This window comes from Myotis daubentonii, chromosome 18 (assembly GCF_963259705.1).
Source record: "Myotis daubentonii chromosome 18, mMyoDau2.1, whole genome shotgun sequence".
Lineage (NCBI taxonomy): Eukaryota > Metazoa > Chordata > Mammalia > Chiroptera > Vespertilionidae > Myotis > Myotis daubentonii.
Genome location: NC_081857.1, coordinates 36,668,876 through 36,693,093, shown reverse-complemented (window position 1 = coordinate 36,693,093; position 24,218 = coordinate 36,668,876). Strand labels below are relative to the sequence as shown.

The 24,218-nt window shown below is 40.4% G+C and overlaps 1 protein-coding gene across 8 annotated transcripts in view; it reads left to right on the top strand.

Moving 5' to 3' along the window:
- The window catches only part of LRIG2 (leucine rich repeats and immunoglobulin like domains 2), a 109,898-nt gene extending 86,975 nt beyond the window's left edge, over positions 1–22,923 (top strand). For 7 of the 8 annotated variants that reach the window (XM_059674829.1, XM_059674828.1, XM_059674827.1 and 4 more), the window contains 14 exons: positions 393–536; positions 652–795; positions 1,308–1,451; positions 1,657–1,800; positions 2,889–2,969; positions 3,877–3,948; positions 4,084–4,152; positions 9,694–9,857; positions 10,317–10,637; positions 11,844–12,125; positions 13,415–13,864; positions 14,487–14,636; positions 16,200–16,490; positions 17,912–22,923. In XM_059674829.1, the coding sequence (XP_059530812.1) occupies positions 393–536; positions 652–795; positions 1,308–1,451; positions 1,657–1,800; positions 2,889–2,969; positions 3,877–3,948; positions 4,084–4,152; positions 9,694–9,857; positions 10,317–10,637; positions 11,844–12,125; positions 13,415–13,864; positions 14,487–14,636; positions 16,200–16,490; positions 17,912–18,138 (2,683 nt within the window). In that variant the 3' untranslated portion in view covers positions 18,139–22,923. The remainder of the gene's footprint in view (positions 1–392; positions 537–651; positions 796–1,307; positions 1,452–1,656; positions 1,801–2,888; positions 2,970–3,876; positions 3,949–4,083; positions 4,153–9,693; positions 9,858–10,316; positions 10,638–11,843; positions 12,126–13,414; positions 13,865–14,486; positions 14,637–16,199; positions 16,491–17,911) is intronic. The other variant, XM_059674833.1, reaches the window with a different exon arrangement.
- Positions 22,924–24,218: the final 1,295 nt, after the last annotated feature.

The following is a 24,218-nucleotide window of genomic DNA, read 5'->3' as shown; positions in this document are numbered from 1 at the left end:
CTCTCCCCTTAAAGAAAGAGTGCATTATTTTCAGAAAATATTGGTAAGTATCCAGGATAATTTTAAATTCTGGATTGTGTTTATTAACAGTTTTGTAAAATATAGCTAGGAGTAGTTTGTTAAATAGCAGCTTAACCTATATAATGATGATGATAGTTAGCATGTGCATTAGTGTTTTACAGTTTACAAGCATAATCACACATACTGTTTTAATCCAAATGAAGTAGTTATTATCCTTATTTTGTAGTTGAAGAAACAAAGCAGTTAAATGATTTGTAAAGTTGTGCTCACTGCCTAGTGGTAGAGCTGGGGCTCAGTCATAGACTTTGGGCAGCTTTCCTCTGGTAGAATTTTTGTTCCACTAATTTTTTGTTAATCATTTTTCATTTTAGGAATTTGAGTAATAATAGGATAACCATTTTGGAGGCTGGTTGCTTTGATAATTTATCGAGTTCCTTATTAGTGGTAAAGTTAAACCGTAACAGAATTAGCATGATTCCACCCAAGATCTTCAAGCTACCTCACCTCCAATTCTTGTGAGTAACTGAATAGATTATATCATTTTTTTCTTACAGTGTCTTTTCCTTTTTAATTATGATTAGAACAAATCAGCAAACCAGTTTTGTAATTGTAAAACTGTTTTTGTTAAAGGGAACTTAAAAGAAACCGGATTAAAGTTGTGGAAGGTCTAACGTTCCAAGGTCTGGATTCCTTAAAGTCTTTAAAAATGCAGCGGAATGGAATTAGCAAACTTAAGGATGGCGCTTTTTTTGGCTTGGATAACATGGAAGAATTGTAAGTACTATGAACTAGCATAGGAGACTGTTAGGAATGGGGGTCTGACTGGGACTTTTTAGTGTCAAATAGCTAGGATAGCTGCGATAGTTATACTTAGGTACATTAGTTCTTTTTCCCTTCTCTGATGTGAAATAAGTATACACAAAGCTCTGTAAGTTTTATTAAATAACTGGCATTTTTGCCATCATTCTCATGAACATTTTCTCTAAATAGTTCATGTTCCTTTACTGTTTTGGCTGATGAAATTCATTAGAATTTACCCAGAATAGGTATACTATACCTCTTGGTGTCTTGATTTTATAGATCTGATATTTTAGACAGTCTTATTACCTTCTAGCACTAAATCTTAAGTAAGATCTAAATATTTATTGAATAGAACTCGTTGGCTCACTTGGGTTGAAGAAAGGTATATGTTTCTTTGAGTAAGACTTAATGAAGAGTTTTGGAATCTTCCTATTGCACTGCTTGTTATGAAACATACTTTCTCCTTTATTTCTCTAATTCTGCAGAGAACTGGAGCATAATAACCTTACAGAAGTGAACAAGGGGTGGTTGTATGGCTTGCGAATGTTACAACAGCTCTATGTGAATCAGAATGCTGTTGAAAGGATCAGCCCTGATGCATGGGAGTTCTGCCAAAGACTGTCTGAACTGTAAGTGTTGGTTGGCATTTCAGCGGAGCCTCTGAGGCTAGAGCAGGTTGGAATAAATCATTCCCACGGCCAGTAATAAAATCTGACATCCCTCTTTGTTAGAAGCTTGCTGAAAGCTCTAAATTTATCATGTAAATAGAATTAGCCTATGAAAGTTGAATTAAAATAGAGTGAATTCCTTACCTTTCATGTATCCTGTTTTCAGTGATTTGTCCTATAACCAGTTGACCCGCCTGGATGAATCTGCCTTTGTGGGTCTGAGCTTACTGGAGAGATTGAATTTAGGGGACAACAGAGTCACTCACATTGCCGACGGTGTATTTAGGTTTCTCTCCAATCTTCAGACACTGTAAGTACACCTGTCCTCTTTTTTTCTTTTTTGCTAATTTTTTTTTAAAGTAGTAAAGCAAATAAAACAATGAATCAGTCTGCAAATTTATACATGGTAATATTTTGTGGTTCTTCTGTTCTATGCCTCAGTGGAAGACAGTCTTACTTGTCTCTATCCCCATGCCTAAATCTTACTTATCTCTAGCCAGTTCTGTCTATACTTTAATACCGACTTAACCAACTACACAACAAAGCACCTCTTGTGCCCGTTACTGTGGAACAAAACACAGTTGCTGGTGTCAGGAACGCACATTTTCTTCTTCCTCTGACCTTGAACCATGTTATTTCTTAGAAAATTAAAATGAGCTTTGTTAGCTTTCACCTCAAGTAAAGATATAGCTAAATGGGAAGAGTGATTTCCTATCTCCTTAGTGATATTATGTATGTCTTGTAAAGAGAAAAGCTTTATGCTTTAATATGAGTCGACTTAAGGAAGCAAGTAATCACCTTTAACTGGTATTTCTTCCATCAGGACATGGTGTGGTGCAGTTGCATTTCCTCTGAGAGTTGAGCAGGGGATTTTAAAAGATCCATACTTTCCCTTTTAAAGAAAACAGTGATTCCCCCTAAGCACATGGGTATATCATACTTGCTTCCCAGGGGACATGTTTAATTGCCGAGGAGAGGACATTACTCTTTGTCAGCCATTTTAGGTTAAGGGCCCAGGGGAAGGCTTGAATCGCCCAGAAATCCCATTAGTCTGCATCAGATTTGTAGGCTATATCTCCTGTATCTTGAAATCCTCCTGCTTTTTGCAGGATCCTGACTATAACTTTTCATATGCTAACACATCTAGTGGCTATTAGCTAGTGTGATTGATACTCTTAGCAGGTTGCTTAATTTATTAAGGCCAGCTTAATTCTTAGCTTATGAGGATCAGTTTTTATATGCTTATCAGAGATATTCCTTTTTTAAAAAAAGAGTTATTCATCATAACTTAACTGGTAAAATAAAGATAAAAATTATCATTGCCATGCCAGAATGGTGCTCAGTGTTATAAAGGTCACGTTGACTAATATAGCCTGTTTTTCCCTGACATTTTTTTAGAAACTTAAGAAACAATGAAATTTCATGGGCCATAGAAGATGCTAGTGAAGCCTTTGCTGGACTCACAAGTCTTACTAAATTGTATGTATTTAAAATATTTATGTATATCTATGAGGGTATATTGTCAGGAACCAATTGTAAATGTGATTGGATTATATCTGTTTGCTGTGGCTGGGAGGTCTGAGCCTTTTGATTTATTCACTAAAGGAAGAAGCTTTTTAAAAAATCCAATATGATTTTACTGATTTTTAGAGAGAAAAACATTGGTGTGAGAGAGAAACATCAATCAGTTGGCTCCAATACGCACCCCAACTGGGGATCAAACCTGCAACCTTTTCTATGTACGGGACGATGCTCCAACCAACTGAGCCACCTGGCAAGGGCTAAAGGAAGAAACTTGGTTGATTATTAAGTTTCTTTGTTTTGAGATTTTTTTTTCTAAATTTTGTTTTTTTGTGGTGGGGCACTTTCTAACAAAAGAGCATTCCTATGGGCACATAAAGAAAAGTTGTTTATGGAACTAGAATTTCTGTTTAAGTGGAAAAATGCACTGAGAAACAAGAGTTGAACCAGTAATCTACTTAATCATGTGAGATTGATGGGTAATTTAACAAGAGAGGATTCTCTCAAGTAAGATTTTAGCTATTCTCCCATGAGAATTTTTTCAAGGCTTCACACCTGTCTGAATTTCTTTGACCTGGTGATCTTTCCCTAAGAAGGGAGAAACTGGGACTGTCATTCAGTTTCGTACATGAAAACTGCCTGTGTGTCAGTGGTCAGGAGGGTCGTTCACAGGTACCTCATTGAGTTCTCACATCTTAATAGAGACCTTCATTCTCTGCTAAGCATTGGTTAGTCATAAATGTTTGCAGCTTTCATAAAAATGCATGTTTAGCTTATTTTCACCTTTTATAGGTAAATGTTTGATTTAATGAATTTAATTTTGTTTAGTGGAGCACTTTATTAGAAAGGTCTGTTTGTATTTCAGAATCTTACAAGGAAATCAGATTAAGTCAATTACAAAGAAAGCATTCATTGGTCTTGAATCCCTTGAGCATCTGTAAGTATTTTGCATGTTTTTCTACTGTATAAATAATTTTTGCTATTAGCAGAGGTTTTCATGACTATTTAAAGTCTTTATAGAACTTAATTATAGAAATGGTGACTAATAATATTTTGTTTCTCTTCATTTCAGAGATTTGAACAACAATGCTATAATGTCTATCCAAGAAAATGCTTTTTCTCAGACTCGCTTGAAAGAACTGTACGTAACTGAAGTATTTTTTTTATCAATTAGATCATTATCCATGCTTGTACTAAAGTGAGATGAATGTGACCCAGATGTTTTCAAAAGCACACAATTCAGGCAGGAAAAAGTGTCAATATGCAGTTATTTTAGTGGCTGGATATAATTTAAAAATAACCCAACATTGAAAAGCGCAGTGTGGCACCAGGACCTCAGTTTGCCTGTGCTTATAGTTGGCACTGATTCTTGTGCTTTATGTATACCTGACTGTTCCTTTCCTCCCTTCCCCCCTTTCTTTTTGGATTATTAGAAACGTGTATCCAATCCTTACACCTTGGGGTGGGTTACACTTCGGGATTATGTCATTTTTTGGAGACGATCTAGCACTTTCAATATAATGGTCAGAAAGGATGTCTCTGATCTGTCCAAGCTACTGAAATGTTCAAAACTGCATATAGTTGTTATAGAAAAATACATATTATACCTTTTTTTCATTCATGATTTAAAAAAAAATTGCTTTTAATGGTTTCGAGATTTCATTGGGATGGGGTGGGGTGGAGTGGTAACTAATTCGACTGTTCGGCCAGTGGTTAGAATCAAGGGCCAATAATATTTATCTTGCCCTACCTGAAAGCTATTTAAAGGAATGTCTGTAGACCAGAACTGGTTCATGATGGGATATGGATAGAAATGTGTTTTAAAACTTTTAAAAGAGTTTGACATTACTGTGACACTTGCTCAACTTTATAATAATGTTGCTCTATAACAGATGGGAAATTTTAAGAACCGGTTCTTCACCAGGTAGTTTGAGATGCATTGGAAGTGTGCTAGTTCAAACTGCCTGCGTTCAGATTCTTGCTCCATTACTCACAGCTATGTGACATCAGACAAACTGATTAGCCTAAGACTGTTTTCCTACTTAAAATGACAATAGCACCTTCCTTAGGGCTGGTGAGTTTAATATGAGATTAATTTAGTCACTCAAGGAGTTTATTGTCATCTTCTATGTAAAGCATTGTTCAAGGCAAAGTCTCTGTTTCATAGGATATTACAATAAATTCTAGTAAGGAAGATAGGCAATGAATCAGTGGATATCTACACTAATAAAAGAGAGATGCAAATTGACCATACCTTCATGACACCCACCAGCCAATGAGGAGTATGTAAATTAACCCAACAATGATGGCAGGTTAATTTGCATACACAGGCGCCGAGTGGCCAGGGGCGGGATGGGACAGGAAAGCGTCATCACCATGGTGATGACACAGGTGTTCCGCGCTGCTCTGGGCCTCTGGGCAGTGTGGGAAGGCTGAAAGGAGGCTCCGGCTGGTGCAAAGGCAGTGCCGGCAGCCAGGGGAAGGAAGGCCCATTCTTGCACAAATCTTGGTGCATCCGGCCTCTAGTATTCATATAAGGTCATAAGTGGCTTTTGCCAACTATAGTGCATTATATTATCCTACAGGAGTACACATTCAGAATTTTGAATAAACGGTATCCTATCTAATAAAGAGGTAATATGCAAATTGACCATCACTCCAACACACAAGATGGCCGCCCCCATGTGGTCAAAGATTGCCGCTCCCATGTGGACACAAGATGGCTACCACAAGATGGCCGGCAGGGGAGGGCAGTTGTGGGCGATCAGGCCGGCAGGGGAAGACAGTTATGGGCAATCAGGCCGGCAGGGGAGGACAGTTAGGGGTGACCAGGCTGGCAGGGGAGGGCAGTTGGGGGGGAACCAGGCCAGCAGGGGAGGGCACTTAGGGGCAGTCGGGCCAGCAGGGGAGCAGTTAGGCATCGATCAGGCTGGCAGGGGAGTGGTTAGGGGGTGATCAGGCAGGCAGGCAAGTGGTTGGGAGCCAGCAGTCCTGGATTGTGAGAGGGATGTCTGACTGCCCGTTTAGGCCCGATCCCACTGGTATCGGGCCTAAACGGGCAGTCGGACATCCCTCGAGGGGTCCCAGATGGGAGAGGGTGCAGGCTGGGCTGAGGGACACACACACACACACACACACACACGCACACACACACACACACACACCCCGTGCACGAATTTCATGCACCGGGCCTCTAGTCCTATATAATAAAAGCCTAATATGCAAATCAACTGAATGGGGGAAGACTAGTTGCTATGACACGCACTGACCACCAGGGGGCAGACGCTTAATACAGGAGCTGCTCCCTGGTGGTCAGTGTGCTCCCACAGGGGAGTGCCGCTCAGCCATAAGCCAGGCTCAGGGCTGGCATCCACAGTGGCAGTGGCGGGAGCCTCTCCCGCTTCTGCTGCAGGCAGGCAGTAAGGAGCGATGGGTCCTGGACTGTGAGAGCCCGGACTGCAAGAGGGATTTCCGACTGTCAGCTTAGCCCCAGGGGGACCGGGCTAAGCCAGCAGGTGGACATCCCTCAAGCTGGACTATGAGAGAGGGCGCAGGCCAGGCTGAGGGACCTCCCCACCCCCAGTGCATGAATCTTGTGCACTAGGCCTCTAGTGTATTATATTATCAGGTAATAAATGTTCTGATGAAAAGCAAAGCTGGGTCAAAGGTATGTAGAGTGGCAGGGATTGCTATTTTATATGAAGTAGAGAGAAAAGGCTTTCTGAAGATAAAGAGCATTTGAGCTAGGGATGAAATGGCAAACCATTGAAATCTGGCCAGAGGGCATCCAGGCACAGGGAAGAGCAATTGAAAAGGCCCTAAGGTAGGAGCTTGCTTCTTGTGCTTGACACTGGTGTGGCTGGATGATAAGAGCAGGGGAGGAGTAGGAGGAGACAAGGTCAGGGAGTTAATAAGCAAGAGCCAGGGCATGTAGGATGTAGTACCTTATAGGTCATGAGGAATTAGGACCCCTCTCCTCTCACCCCCCAACACATTAGTAAACTTGGGAGAGTTTTGAGATGCTCAGCACAGAGCCTGGCACATTGAAAAAATTGAATAAATAATATTAAAAATAAAACGTTATGGTAATTATCATTAGTTATTTTCTGCCAGAATTTTTAAATGGCCTTTTTTTTTTTTTAATTCTTGTATATGAGCTCAGTTCAAAATGTAATTTAGGTAGTAGATGAAAGCACATATTATAGTTCATTCTTCAGAGAGTCATTTTAGTAATATGGGAATTGATTTGAACAAATTGCTAATGCAGGAACTATACTACAGCTTTTTTTTACTGAGAAGTTTTGCTTACTTTATTTAATTTTTTAAAATTGATTTTAGAGAGAGGAAGGGGTTGGAGATGGGGAAGAAGGGAAGTGGGGAGAAAGAGAGAGAAATAGATCTGTTGCCTCCTGCACATGCCCAGACCAGGGATGGAACCTGCAACCTGGGTATGTGCCCTGACCGGGAATTGAACCTGCCACCTTTTGGTGTATGGTTACTTTAAATCTAGGTCATATTTATAATACTTTTTACATCAACACTTATTAAAACTCTACATTTTTTTTGATATTGTTTACAATACTTTGTGAAAATTTGAGGGGAGAGTTGCATATAAATTGAAAATATTTTGCATTGAAATTATCATGGTAGAAAAATTAGAAAGTACCGTTAAACCAAAAGGGAGAGAAAGATCCCAAATCTCTACTACTTAAAGCCAAGGACTGCTAATGTTTTGGTATCTATCCTCATACTGAGAGACTGCCGGGTACTCTCTTAGGCACTTGTGGGCAGGGTCCGTTAGCATGCAACAGGTAGAACGATGCAGAGAAATAGAAGTGAAGGGAACTAAAGTGAATTCAGTGGTTTCTGTGGCCAGGCACTGTGCTAAATACTTTATTTAAAATTGTTTTTGAGGTAGGCACTTTCAGTCCCATTTTCCAGAGATAGAAACAGATTTTGGAGACATGCAGTATCTTGCCTAATGTAAGTAGCGGAATTAGTCCAGGCCTCATGGGTCCAGTTTATACCGAAGAAACCGTAAATCAGACATCGTTCCTCTGTTCTTAACCGTCCAGTGGCTTCCCATCACACACAAGGAAAAAAACAACTCAAGTTCTCAGTTTATAAAGCACTTGCATGGACTGGCTCTCATGTCCAGCTCTCTGACCTCATTCTGTCTCTATCCCTCAGTTTCCTCTGTCTGTGACACCCTTAACCACAGGTCTTTTTGCTATTTGCTATCACTTTCCTTGGGTCGTCGTCCAAATGTCATCTCTTCAAAGAACCTTTCCCTGACCTCTCTACCTAAACTGGTAGCTGCTGTCTCAGGGCCATTGCCCAGCTTTGTTTTTCCTGATAGCACTTACTTTCTGACATTACACTTGCATTTATTTGTTTTTTGCTTGGCTTAAATACAAAAGCTCTGTGAAGGATATATTCCCACAGCCTACAATATCTGGCATGTTGTAGACTTCAGTATTTCTCTATGATTGAATGAATGAATGAATGTAACATAAGAATTCTTAAATGCATAAGGTAACTTTTGGCCTGCTTAATTAAAATTATCCTTGATAAAACATGGCTTTTGATATATCCTTAAAGACTGAAACTTCTTTGGAATAGATCTTTGGTACTTTACACCAAACTTTAAAAGTAAATGAGGGACCATTAAAAGAAAACACTGATTTTTTTTTTTATATACAGGGTGGGGCAAAAGTAGGTTAACAGTTATAGTACAAATAATTAATAATTAATATAAGAATAAATTTTGTTTCACACACTCAAAACTTTAGCTACTTTTGCCCCACACTGTATGTTTTATAGGCCTATTATAGACCACAAATGATTTTTCAAAGTTTCTTAGTTTAAGTTATAGCACACATTGCCACAGGCTGAAGTGTGTTCAGTCTTGATGAAGTAATTTGAAAAAATTATATTCTCCACAACAAAGATGTGTTTATGCTCCAACATATAAAGCTTTTTTCCCTAAACTTTTCTGGGGGAATTTTAAACCTTAAAGATTTAAAGAAAGGTAAAGGAACATTCAAATACCCTTTACCTAGGTTCACCAATTATTAACTTTTTGCTAAATTTGTTATCTATTTCTCTCTCTCACCCCCTCCTTCTCTCTCTCTCTCTCCCATTACATCTTTGTCTATCTCTCTACACACACAGAGATAGATACATATACATACACACTGCAATTTTGCTAAACCATTTGAAAGTAAGTTGGAAACATCATGACAGTTCACTTCTAAATATCAGTCAGCATGTATTTCCTATAAAACAAGGATCTTCTCCTACATTGCCACAGCACTGTTGTCACACCCAGTGAAATTAACATTGATAAAATAATATCTAATATGCATACTCAAATTTCCCCAGTGTCAGAAAATGTTCTTGGTAGATTTATTTTTCCAGTCAAGGATCCCTCGTTTTATTTTGTTGTGATGGTTCTGTAGTCTCCTTTAGTCTAAAACGGCCCCTCCTCCCCATTAGTATCTTTCATGACACAGTATTTGAGGAATTCAGGCTGACCGTCTCAATTTGTTTTCTCATGGTTAGACTCAGGTTAAACATTATTTTGGCAAGAAAAATGCATAGGTACCTAGTCAGCTTTTAATGCTTGAAGAAACTTAGAATGAAAAGTAAAAAGCACTCTTTTCCCTCTTTGTTTCTACAGGATTCTGAACACAAACAGTTTGCTCTGTGACTGCCATTTGAAGTGGCTGCTTCAATGGCTCGTTGATAATAACTTTCAACATTCCGTGAATGCAACTTGTGCACACCCCGAGTGGCTAGCAGGGCAGAGCATCCTGAATGTGGATCTGAAGGATTTTGTCTGTGGTTCGTATTTTTGTCTTTTAAATTTTCTATATTACACACTTATATCTTAACAATAGAATTTTTTATAAAGATGGTTATAGGATTAAGAACTTATCTTGAAATTTTAATATATGTTTTTCTTTTATTCCCATTAACTGCTTATGCTTAGGAAGTACATTCTAGGCATAAGTGTCAGTAAGGGATAGTGGGAAGAGTGCTAAACCCTGAAGTTTGAAAACCTGGGTTCTGGTCCAGGCTCTGATACTGACTTACATGTCTCTGAGCAAGTCATTTGACCCTTTGGGCCTCATTCTTCCATCTTTAAACGAGGCATTGGATTCTAGCTCTATAGTCTCTTTCAATCTTAATATGCCATCTTGTAAACAGAACACACAATTTTACATTATTTGTTTTAAAATTGAATTTGTAGAAGCAAAAATAAACAACTGACTTGTCTCCTGCCCTATTATTTTCCCTTAGATGATTTTCTCAAGCCACAGATAAGAAGACATCCTGAAACCACAGTTGCTCTCAGAGGTGTGAACGTGACTCTGACGTGCTCTGCAGTGAGCAGCAGTGATTCACCCATGTCTACTGTGTGGCGCAAAGACAGTGAAATCCTGTATGATGCTGACATTGAGAATTTTGTTCGTTTTCAACAGCAAGCTGGAGAAGCTCTGGAATATACTAGTGTCTTACATCTTTTCAATGTGAATTTCACAGATGAAGGAAAATATCAGTGCATCGTTACTAATCACTTTGGTTCTAATTATTCTTATAAAGCCAAACTGACTGTGAATGGTAAGGAATTATGTACCCTAATAGTTTTCTGTAGTTGGGAGGATTTTCCACATCCATTTTGAACCATTTGACTCAAGAAAATTAGGCGAAACCTGACATTTGAGGAGGATCTTACTGTTTCTGTCTTTAGGATTGTGATCATGTATAGACTGGATTGTCAGTTTGTCCATTTCCTATCCCTGATTGGTCATTGGTTGAGGGGTAAATGTGAATTCCATGTCCCCAGGAGAGAAGCTGCTTATACTGTTATTTATGCTTTTGAGAAAATTCTTTTGAAATTCTCCATTTTCTTTCCAGACCATAATTCTTTTTTGAGAACTATGAAATTTATTCCTGGCATTGTTCACAGGGCCTTTCAATAGCGGAGTATTTAGCACATTTCTAGGTCCAATGATCATCATCATTGTCTTAACACATTGTATGCGGGAAACGTGTTTACACGTTTTATGTATTTATACGTTCTACCAGTGTAGTAGAGCGCGGGACACGTATTAATACGTTTTTTATAGACTAGCGGTAGAATGCGGGTAACGTATAAATACGTAAACTAAAGTTATCGTAATTTTACTGAACGTTGCCATTTGCGCAAAAAATTAGCAAAAATGGACCGCGCCACCTGTTAGCGCGCGATAAAAACTACCCGCAAACAATGTGTTAATATAGTCACACACAACCATTGTTGAAATTAATGCTGTCTTCACTGTGGCTATAAAAAACTTCTCCAAAATAGCTTGATCTATTTATTGCCCATTAGATTGAATAACTACAACATGTTAGACTGTGCACTCAAAAGATATACTTACGTTTTGCTTGTGTGTTGTCTTATGAGATTTTTGAAGGCATAATTTTTTTTTATCATACAGTTCCTTTGACAGCACTATAGAGGTTAGTGTGAGAAGCACCGTTTAGTCTCTTAAGTAAGGAAGTCAGTAAATACCAGGTTCTAAAATACGGGGTTCAGAAAGGTTTGTGGCCATCTGCTTTCCCTGTCCCCATCAGTACTCTAGAAGGGTGAGATCACTGTGCTGCAGATACTCAGGTTGAGAGAAAAGATGGCCTCTCAAGTTGCTTTTACTGTCCGTCCAGAGAGCATGTCTTCCTTAAGAAATGCAGCATGATGACAGTTGTCATTTGGCCTAGCAGGTTCTCCCTGTTGGTGTGTGTTTTCCCTCACCCACTTTTTCTTGGTGATCTTTCTTGGAACAGAGATGCCTTCATTTCTGAAAACCCCAATGGATCTAACTATTCGCACCGGTGCCATGGCCAGATTAGAATGTGCTGCAGAAGGGCACCCTGCACCTCAGATTTCCTGGCAGAAAGATGGCGGGACTGACTTTCCTGCAGCCCGAGAAAGACGAATGCATGTCATGCCCGAGGACGATGTCTTCTTCATCGCAAACGTGAAGATAGAAGACATGGGGATCTACAGCTGCATGGCACAAAACATAGCAGGAGGCCTCTCAGCAAATGCCTCACTCACAGTGTTAGGTATGTTTATTGTCGTGGGTCCCAGCTTTTGTAGCAGCCTTTTTATTAGTCTTAACGACAAGAAAAGTCTGATATTTCAGCTGTGATCCTTACATCTCATCACCTTGTTTTGTCAGTTTATGCAAGGTTATGTCAGCCTAGGGCCGTGGTCGGCAAACCGCGGCTCGCGAGCCACATGCGGCTCTTTGGCCCCTTCAGTGTGGCCACGAAGTTTCAATCGCGCTGTACGTGCGCCCCCGCACGTGGTATTTTGTGGAAGAGCCACACTCAAGGGGCCGCAGTTTGCCGACCACTGGCCTAGGGCATTAGTGGATCAGGTAGCTGAAATCTGGGGGAATGCTGAGGGCGGATTTAGAGAGGTTTACCACATGAAATGAAAATTCAAGGCCCTAAGTGTATCCTATTATATCTCCCTCTGTACGGTGCCTGCTTCATACACATGAGTTTCAGTTATTTTATAGGGAACTTGAAACAGTTTAACTGTTTTCCCTCCATGTCATTTAAAATTTTTTTAAATACAGACAGAATGACCTGTCCTCTAGTTAGATTTCCCGTATTTCCCGTATTCCATCCAGTGTGCTCCTTTTAATTTTATGCTCTGTAAAATGTCTTTCCCCTAAAGATTTCTCCTGACAGGCCTGTTTCTTCTTATGAGAATGCTTTTCTTTATGGACTTTACTCCCTGGGAAATTCTATTTTTAGTTCTCTATTCCCTTAGTTGTTAAGGTTTTTAAAAGTTTATTGGTTTGTGTTATTGTATAATAAAAAAAATAAGTTTATTGTGTTTAAAAACATTAGCTACACAGAAAATTAGAATAAAAGAGGGAAAGTCACTCAAACAGTTGTTAAAGATTTTGTCATATTCTGGACTTTTTTTTAAACTCATTTTTATGTAGTTATATATACCTGCTTTTTCCCCACTTAATATTTATCACAGGGTTACCCTGTTACTGGTCTTCATAGAATATCATGTGGCTGTGTACTGTAATTTAATTAGTCATTTTCCTGCTAGGTTTTTAGATCTTCCCTTTATTTTTAAAATTACAGCTAATTTTATAATAAATATCTTTGTGTAGAAATTTTTGAATTCCTTAGCTTAGGATAGCTTGCCCAAGGTGGAATTACTGAGATAAGATTTAGATTTGTTGAGACTTTTGCTTTTCTGAAATACTAACTTGTAATCCTTCCATGAGTATAAGAAATTGCCTATTTCATTTTCACCTCATTAATCCAATAGGATTTAAGGAATAAAATTGCTTAATATGATTTTTATATAATCTCTCTGTTAGAGACGCCCTCATTTATTAGACCCTTGGAGGACAAGACAGTAACACGAGGTGAAACTGCAGTGTTACAGTGCATAGCTGGAGGGAGCCCTGCCCCTCGCCTCAACTGGACCAAAGATGATGGACCACTGCTGGTGACAGAACGGCACTTCTTTGCTGCAGCCAACCAGCTTCTCATCATTGTAGATGCTGGGCTAGAAGATGCCGGGAAATACACCTGCATTATGTCTAACACTCTTGGAACAGAACGTGGTCACATTTACCTAAATGTCATCTCATCCCCCAATTGTGACTCTTCCCAGAGTAGCATTGGGCATGAAGACGATGGCTGGACCACAGTTGGCATTGTCATCATCGTTGTGGTCTGTTGTGTTGTGGGCACCTCTTTGATCTGGGTCATTGTTATTTACCACATGAGAAGGAAAAATGAAGACTATAGTATTACGAACACAGGTGAGTGGCACCAGTTGACACCTTTGGCTTGTACTTCAGTCAGGAGTGTAGTATAGAATTCACTGTAAAGTATAAAAATTGGGGAACTTTGTTACTTTATACTAGTATGTGGTAGAAGGAAGAGTTTTTCTGTTAAAATACCCAGTTTCCTTGATATAACAGAACCTCTCTGATAAATAGTTTTAAGAATTTGTGGACACTCCCTTACAAGTTTACTCTTCTTTTTCTAATGCCTACAGCTCATTTCCATTGTAGTTTCTCTGTAGGGAAGAGGAGCCCTTATGACTGATCAGTCTTTCATACTCCTCACTCTGAAATTCTGTGAGAGGAGTTGCAGCCATAGACTGTGAAAGTACCCACAGATAAGATTTCCGACTTTAGGTTTTGTTCCTCTTGGTAATACTATTACAATGAAGCTTTGAGAATAAGTCTAGTGAGATAATTTTAGGGGAAATTCTAGTGAGAAATGATTTTAGGGGAAATTTTAAGTTCCTAGGTATACATAAAACGTTTTCCTGGCCAATAGAATCCAAGTGGAACACATTTATACAGTGGTCTTCTGAGCACTGGCTTAAATTGCCTAACTTTATTTGTGAGTTACATACAGATTTCTCTTTTGCAGAGGAGCTTAACCTGCCTGCAGACATTCCCAGCTACTTGTCTTCCCAAGGAACTCTGTCTGAGCCACAGGAAGGCTACAGCAACTCTGAGGCAGGCAGTCATCAGCAGCTCATGCCTCCTGCCAATGGATATTTACACAAAGGCACTGATGGTAATGACTCTTCGTTATGCTTACATTGCAGCCCTACCCGCTTGAGTTTATTTTTTAGTGTCTAGTTTTGCCCTTTAACCTGAAGCAGTATTTTAAAAGAGATACTCAAAACATTTGGCCCCATGCAAAATAGGATAAAAATTGACTAAAGTCTTAAACAGAAGAAAGTCACCTGACAGGTAGGAGAAACACATCCTAATGGGAGTGAGAGTACTACCTCGCACAGTCTCCCACACCAGTGTTACTGTGGGAAGGAGAAGCCCTGGAAGTGTTTTTTCGGTGTCTTTTATCTGATTTCAGGCGTGAACATCCTTCAGACCATGTTTAGGGGAGGTTTGTTTCTCCTGCTGACAGGTATATAGTCACTAAAGTTTAAACGGTGATGATGTTTTTCAGCATATATCAGAGAGATGAAATGTTCCCTAATCGAACCCACCTTCTCAACATCGCTATTCTTCCCATTCCGTCCTTCCCACAGGAAGGTGAATGAAGGGATAGAATCGGGTTTGATTCCTAGTCCCTCTTTCCAGCTCTGTGGCCATGAACAAGTTAACATCTGAGCTTTATTTTCCTTGTAGCTAAAATAAACTATTTTATAAAGCAGTTTCCTCAAGTTTTAGCAGATTCTTTCAGCAAATCTGTGTAGTACTTCAAGTCCTATACAAATGAAAGGTCTATTTCATTTCTAGAGATTTTTTATGCTGAGTGTTGACAGAACTTCTGTATGTAATTGACAAGTTGGATTTTTTGGTTCTCCATGAAAAAGGGGGTATTTTTAGCCTTTAAAAAAATATGTAAAGCCTTCACTCTGAAATTTGTGGGAAATAAACACTGCTTTCTGGGTTAAACAAAATTACATTTCGATTTCTTCCAGCTCTAAAATTTTGTTGCTTGATCGTGAATTAAGTACCTTGCGCTTTGTTCCTCACTCTCTTTCATCATTCAGTTTTCAAAGCACATAACAGCCCAGGGAGCTCACTGTTACTTTTACTTCTGCCAAACACATATTTGTTGGGCAGGACTCTTGGCTTTCTCAGGGGTACTTTCCGCAGCTAGTGTTGCTTAACCTCTTGACTCATGAAAGTAATACGGGCTTTTGTGAAGTGAAGCGATCATAACTCCTTGTTCTCTGCTTCAGTTTGCTTAAGCCAAACATGTCTTGTAGCACAGTGCCAGCCTTGTTTTGGCGCCCTTGATTTGAGCATGACCTTATCCAGGCTGGACAAAGATGGCTTAGTTAAGAGCACGAGCTGGAGCCAGAGTGCCGAGTTCAGATTTCAGCTCCTCACTCTGGCCGTGTGCTTGGGCCGGTTACTTAACTTCCCTGTGTTGTAGTTACTCCATCTGGAAGATGGGGAAATAATAGTACCCACCGTACAGGGATGTTGTGAGGATTACACAGTTAATTGACAGAAGACGTTCAAACTTCACCTTGTCTATAAAGTAAATGTGGAATAATTGCCAGTTCTGATGATAATGACGGCAACTGTTGGAGAAAACTGATGATGGTAAAGCTGGTTCCTTAACTGAAGGCTGTTCGGCTTCTATCCCCTGTTGACCTAGGTGGCTCTGGAACCCGGGTTATCTGCTCAGATTGTTATGACAATGCCAACATCTACTCCAGGACACGAGAATACTGTCCGTATACCTACATTGCTGAGGAGGATGTTCTAGATCAGACACTGTCCAGCCTCATGGTCCAGATGCCCAAAGAGACTTATCTGGCACATCCTTCCCAAGATGCCACAACGCTGGAGAGCCTGGTATTACCAGCAGATAGAGAGACGTCTGCCTTTCCCACCAACCACGAGAGGGTGAATGAGAAGACACTTGCCTCCACACAGATGAGCAGTGGTAAAGGGCACTGTTTTTTTGTTCATTTTGTTTTCACTTTCACCTACTTGATTTTTTTTGTCATGTAGTTAGCACTCTTATTTGACAGGAAGCAGCAGTCCAGTTGGTGTAATAGAGTCATTAGCTGCTATTACATGGTATGAACTAGAGCAAGAGATTTTTAGAGACTAGAGTTACAGAGAAGTCTGCATCTTTTGGATGAAAACAGCTTTTGTGGAAATAGCAATACCACGACTCTAAAAATTCAGAAGCCATATAGCAACAGCTTTTAAAAAGTTTCACGTAGGTGTTACTTTTCTCCTTTCATCTTACTTAAATGATGGAGATCTGAAGTGCTAAGGATATAATTTGATGAAGGTTTTTGCTGAGGAAACTTTAAATGCTTTATTTGGTTGCTGCACTATCAGGTAATTACTGAATGCCAGCATCACTTGGCAGGTGTTTGCTTTTGTCTGTGAGGTATGATGATCAGAGTCATCAGTGGGAAAGCAGTGAACCAGTGAACCAGAGTCTAGTTTAACTGGACCCCAGCTTATTTGTATGCATATAAAGCTTGAGAAACCTTGCTGGCGTTTACTCTTCACATGGGTTTTTTAAAAATTTTATTTCTGAGCATTTGTTTCCAGAATATTTGAAAAAGCTTTTTCCAAAATGCATCCCCATGAAGTTAACATAACTTTCAGTAAATGATCTTTGGGGAGAGCTTACCTTGCAATAAATAAGGAGAATGAGAGATGCACACTTTTGAACTCAGAGTATGGACAATCTGATTTAAAATCACTGCTTTTGGTTATCTTATTGTTGGAATTATTAGAATGCTAGAAGCCAGAGGGAAATCATTTATTTTTAAGATAGTTTTTTAAAACATAGGCATTTAATTGTTATTTAAAAACATACAGGGTGGGGCAAAAGTAGGCTTACAGTTGTTCCTAATGAAAGTAATACAATAATTAATAAATAATAAAACGAATAAATCCTGGGTTTCATGTACTCACAACTGTAAGCCTACCTTTGCCCCACCCGGTATGGCTTCTCTGAATTTTTATTACGCATTCCATTACAGTGTGAATACTATTAGTCCCTTAGTCTGTTTCCATGTGTCTAAAGAGTTTTGTTCTCAAATTTTGTAGCAGCAGAATCATTAACAAGAGGCAAAAGTAGGAGACATATCGCATGGATTCAGCAAATAATTGGTTAAGTTTGAATAGAAGGGTTTGCATGACCATAGTTCCAGTTTTCGTCTTGTTTCTTTTTTTAGTGTTGCTAAGAAGATGGCAAGTATATATTTGATCTCAGCATCCTTATACAGGAATATTGGGCATCTTTATTTCTTTGAGGATTTGGGTTAAAGAAAATTAAGCTTTAGGAAATTAATTTTGAACTTGTATTTGCCACTGACGATTCTTGTCTTTGATTCTCAGAAACATTGCAGCGGCCTCTGTGGAACACGAGCGGAGAACTAGGCCTGCCTCCTGCTCCCTTTTCCCAGCAGCCCGTCCCTGCGGCACCACAGCCCCATCAGCACGAGGGCCTGGCGGAGAGTGGTGCCGCTTGCTCCACTTCCCCCACACCCTGTCACAGGTTGCACGACCACGCTTTTGATTTTAGTAGGACTCGGAACATTCAAGAGGGAAGCGAGGGCACATGAAATATTCTAGGATGCAATCTGGGCAAAGACCCAAATTCATTAATTTTGTATTTACTACCTCAGAGTTCAGAAGAAACCCCAAAGTCAGCATTTGCTTCACTCTTTGTCTACAATTACATTTGACCACACCAAGGTGGGCTAGGCATTTGTTTGGGCTTACACCTGACAAAGAAAAGATAATGGCTGACAGACCTGGGTACATGGACTAGACAGTGTGCCGCAGGGGCAGAGGACGACGGTACAGGACAGATGTGCTTCCTGAGGGTCCGGGGCAATATGCCCGGGTGTGTTGCATATTGGGAGGAGTCTCATTGCTGCTTACCATGCTGATTGTCTCAACCCGCAGAATGATTCTGAGAAAACAGAATCTATTTTGCCTTCCAAAGAACAAAAATAACTTTGGTCCTTGCTTGGACGTGTTCGGGGATTTGTCAGTGGTTTTAGCAGGTTTTAGCGAGCCGGTCGTTGGTCGTTGAGGCTTTGATATTCAAAGTCTTTGGCAAGTATCCCAGGCTTGACCAGCTGTTACCAGGTCAAGGAGTTTTGTATTCATGTGAATCATTTTTTTCCTTGGGGGGCGGGGGAGAAGGGGATCCCTATCACCCTGGAATCTCATTGTAAATATATGTGCATTTATAAATAATTTTTTGTATTCATTGACCGTAAGTGTTGGCTGCAATGTAAATATTTTTGATATGCCAAAATTATATATGACATCTAGTTATAATGTTGACAGCAGCTTCTCAGACCACAGACAGATTTTGTATATATCTTGGTTTAGTGATTTTAAAGGCTGTTTAAAGTTTTAAAAATGTATTTGTTAAGAAGTCTATGTGTAGAGGCAGGGTACCTAGTGATTGGGTGCACACGAACAGTCTTGGTGTAATTAACCACTTCGTACCTAAAGGTTCATACATCTACTCATTTGCCACCTGTTTACAAGTGCCAGACACTATTACCTTTCTAGGGTAGAAAGGCTCTTTGAAAACACTAGCAGTCCTGTCATCGCCATATGTACGTAAATAAAGGAAAACTCGTTTGGGGAATATCTTCTTTCAACAAAGGATTTAGTTGACGAGGAAACCAAAGATTGTTTCTTTTCTGTTTGTTTTTTTATAATGTCTCTTTTACCAATGCACATTGCATCTTAAGAAGGGAAAAGGGCTTTTGGAAGTAGAAGGACATGCAGAAATGTTTACACTATAAAGCTTTGGAGTGGTCCTTGTTTAAGTACAAGGATTATTTAAGCCTAAAAGTTTTCCTGAATTTCTGATAGCGTTACGTAAACAAAGGACTTGACACTAATGGAATGGAATGGACTGGAGTTCTTTGTGCTTTCAGATTTCCTTACATAGGCAGGCAGGCGGTCAGACTCTGTCCTCTACATCTTGTAAGTGCTAGCTAGCTATGTACTACACAACCTGTCCCTTCAGTGAAAATAAGTCATTGTGCATTTCAGGGGTTCTAAACTCACATAAGTTCTTAGCTTTTTGCTAGAATTTAATGCTTGTTTTCAATCCTAAATCTCCCATAGGCAGCAGCACCTCTTGAGCTGTTTCGTACCATCATGCCTTTCTCTTTTCCCTTTTTAAACTATCAGCCTTTCTTCATTTTCACTTTGAACTTCTTAAATATCTTCCCCCCCTCCCCCACCCTTCAATTTGTGCTCACTAGGTTGTAGTATAATTTGTACTGACTTAGAATCAAGAGACCTGATTGTATTCCCTGCCCTGTACTTACTAGTTGTGTAATCAGGGCCCAGTCCCTTTACATCTCAGCCTGTTTATGAAATGAGGGCGCTTTATGGATGCTCTGAAGCCCTTTCCAGCTGTAACATTCTATGAACCTGTGATCCCTCCAGGAACCAAGGAGGGTTATGCTACTCTAATAAAAAGCTGCTTTCATGAGATGTTTGTTAAGTAGAACAAGAGCGATGCTGCTTACTCTGACTTGAGCCAGACTTACTTCCTCTATAGCAGGAGAAATGGTATAAGCTACACTCCTGGGAAGAAATATTCTGCTTCTAAACAGTGTCAGTAAACAAGGACACTGGACTGCATTGACAAGCACCAGTGCGCTCTAGCACAGCAGGTCTGAGCGCTGGTGTTGGAATACTCCACAGAATCTGAATCAGTTGGAGGGTGTGCCACCGCTAATTTGTAACTAGTTTGTGACCTTTCTGTTGTGTTCAAGGTTATCCCAATAATGACAGTACTCTTTCTCATATGCTGATAGACTTTCTTGAGTGAAAAAGGTGGAGACAGAGCTAGACTGCAAGTGAGCATTGGCTCTCACGTGTGAGAGGACAAAACAGGCTGGGCCAGTGCCCGAGGAAACATGGCTACATGGTGCTGCCGTGGTGTTGGCAATGGCCATTCTCTGCAGTATCAGTCTGTCTCCTGATGGCCAGGGATTCCGTTTTGTCAACTCTCAGCTATCCCTAGCTTGTCTGCTGGTACATAACTAAAAAACTTACCTAAATACTAGTCAGGAATTTGTTTAAATGTGAATAGCCTACCCCTGGTCTTTAAAGAAGATAATGAATTTAATAAATTCTAATCTTAGGAGGAATACCTGAAACTTTTCATTATTGCATCTCTTCTTGACCAAGCAGCATTTAACTCTCTACTATAACCCAGATTAGTGGCTCAGCAGTGTTTCTTTCCATCGTAATGTCTGCCTGTTGCCAGTTTAATACGGGCTGTGGCTGACCCAGGCAAACGAAAATGCTGGGACCCAATTACCACTTCCTCTCAGGAGCGATGCATAAATTCTCTCATGTGTTGGTACCCCTCAGACCGATTCTTCAGGCCTGCCTGGAAGAACTAGCCTTGTCCTTGAACTCCAGCCTCACTGGCACAGGCTCCACACCCAAGCCATTGGCTTTCCGTCCTTGGCAGCTTCTAAAGTGCTTTCCCTAGAAGGCACAGTACTCCGAGGACCCAGCCACGTGCACTTCCCTCCAGGTGCCATCTCAGAATGCTTAGGATGCATGTTTCTCTGTAAGGTAACTTTCATGTTTAAAAACAGTTGCCTTCACATTACCCATTTGGAGGTTGTAAAAGAAACACTAAGATGTTAAGCAGCTTAGACTGAGCCATTTTCCTAAGAAAAGGGAGATAGGATAAAAGTCTTTAATTACTTTAAATGGTTGTCCTATGAGATTCACTGTTTTGATTCCAGAGGACCTGGGTCATATCAGTGGGGCAGCAGCTACAGGAGATGCAGAATACACTGGCCAGTAATCCATAATAATGAAAGCATAATATGCTAATTAGACCCGACAGCCGAAGGACCTTCCGGATGAAGCCCGGGCTGCGAGGGCCAAGCCCCTTGCATGAATTTCGTGCATCAGGCCTCTAGTTCCATATACGCTCACTTGCTAACCTAACTGTTAGATTTACCTGACAATTGGAATGATCAGCCTTTGGGGGAAAAGCACACACGGAAGCTGAATAATCATTTGCTAATAACTTTGAGGAAATTTCTGTCTTGAGATGGAATATGGGCAAGATGACTTTCATTTTATCATTGGAAATCTCCAGAAAAACCGTGCCCTTCAGAATCCTTTATATAAAGTATAGAGCACTTAAGAATTTTTTTAAACTAAAGTATTTTGTGTTTTGGCCTATTCTGTGTTAATGGCTGAAAACATGAAAGTGGGCTTATTCTGAGGAAATCTGTAACTAGTAATTAACACAGACAGCAATACCATAATAAAAAGTTTAAAGCCTATCATGTATTATATCCCTCCCTTTTACTCTATATTTAATTTTGATCCCTATTCTTATCAGTGGGCTCCATATAGAATGGGGTTGGAATTGTAGTGTTTAATTTTATACCGAGTATTTCACTCAAGTGTGTGGTGGCCTGTTCTAATCACTTGACTATCCACAGAAATGCCAAGAGGGTAATGGAGCTACAGAGGTAAATTTGCTGTCATTTTATGCTACGTCTTCCATTTCATATTTTACTTCCTGATGCAGATGACAGGCAATTGTGAAACAGTCGAGCTAAGGTTTTTTGGCAATCTGCAAGGAATGTTTCATTTTTCTATTACATGGTCTCTTTCCAGTTCAGTTTGGCAGATGTTTCCCCCTCCTGCTCTTCTAACCTTTTTTGGGGGAGTACAAGCTACACCAACATCAGTCAGCTTTCATTTTCTTTCTGTTTTGGACACTGCCTTGTTTGTTGCAAAAATAACAAGTTCTGAATTGAGAGATCTATTATAAGCTGCTCTTATCAAAACAACACCTGAAAGCCCATGAGTCATCTGAAGGTTTTATGGGTACTAAAGGGTGTGTGTGTGTGTGTGTATGTGTGTGTGTGTGTGTTTTAAGAGTAATATTTGGACCTGTTCCCTCAAGTTTGTATTGTTTATCAGTCCTAATAATCTTCACCAACGGGTGGGGTGAAGGTGAAAAACAGGTGTAAGGAGTATAATTATCAGCTGTAACTGTCTTGAAAGAGAAATTGGTCATCATGTGGTCAACTGCTCTTAGAATTTCCCTTAGCTACTGGAAGTGGCCTCTTGATCCGTAGACTATTTCTATGTTCCCACTATGCTCCACCTGTGTTTCCCCCACCCCCATCAGAGGATGTCAGTCTGAGCAGCCCTGGTACTAGATGTCCCTGAGAGAGTTGTAAGCCAAGTTGTTCAGTGTGGCCCTTTCCTCGTATCTATTTATATTTTCTCACACGAGAATGTATATTTTATAAAGCATGTGTTTGTCTACTTGTTTGTCTACTGTGATATGTCTTCAATAAAGCTAAACTACATTATGATTTTCTGGTCTTTTCTTGCCTCAAGTACAGGACGAAATGGTGCATTACGCTTCATGATTCCCAAGCACAGCTTCTTCCCCTTACTTTGTCACGTAGTCTTTGTTACGGCCTGACTTGTGTGCCCCCAGTAAGAAGGGAGAGTGTAGAGCCCAGACCTGCATTTGCACAGAGGACAGTGAGTAGACAGCCATCTGCAGGCCAGCAAGAGAGGCCTCGGAAAAACATGCCGACATTACCGTGGACTTCTAGCATCCGGAAATGTGAAAAAGTAACCCTGTTGTCTACACCCCCATCTGTGGGGTTTTGTTATGGCAGCCTGAGCAAGCTAATACAACCTTCTGATAACCGAGCCAGGTTGATAGTTTTCTTACACCCCAGGCTGTGGGATTTGCCTAAGGTCAGAGGCTCCAAAGCCCATGCTCTTTGGACTGAGTCATACAATCTTCTGGCCCCAGCCGGAGCCTTTTATACTGAAAAGCACTGCAGAGATGGACACACTGGCTGGTGTGCTTGCAGTTCCGACACTGCACAGCCCCAGCTGCATAGAAGTTTAAACGAAAGGCGGCCGCAGCGCTGAATGATGCTGCCCAGAAAGCAAGAAGCTAACGTGCGTCTGCAGCATAAGTGACTGGAGGTTGAGTGCATCTGGGAACAAAGGAGCAAGGTGTTTGGAGCAAGTGCTTTTAAGCTCCTATTTTGTTCTCTTCCAAGGAGAAAACAGGTTTTTAAATCAATAAGTAGAATCCCATATGTGGAGTCACTGGCTATTCTGAGTTATTTGGATCAAGTCGTTTAATTTTGTGTCCTTTTAAAATCCTCCATCAAGGCCAATGTGAATTCCTCCGTCTCAAATACAATGGGCATGTGGTTGAGGTCGGCCGTGATGGAGCCTAGCTTGAATTATTTATTCTCGTCAAGCTCCAGAGACAAGTGCTCGGGTCTGTTCCAACCCAGAAACAGTGTAGAGCACTAGGATCGTCGTCAGCTGAATTCCTGCTGCTTCCAGGCCCTGCTCATGCATGTAACCCCCCTGCTCATGCACGTAACCCCTCTGCTCATGCATGTAACCCCCTGCTCATGCATGTAACCCCCTGCTCATGCATGTAACCCCCTGCTCATGCATGTAACCTCTCTGCTCATGCATGTAATCTGGGGTGAGTGCTTCTGAGACGGAGCTCACAGCTAAGATTCACGTGCAGGGTGGAGAACTTGACGTGGAGAAGTACAGACTCACTGTAAATTGCGGATTTGGGGGAAGGCAGCATCCTGCTGGCACGAGTTTTGCCTCCAGGGCC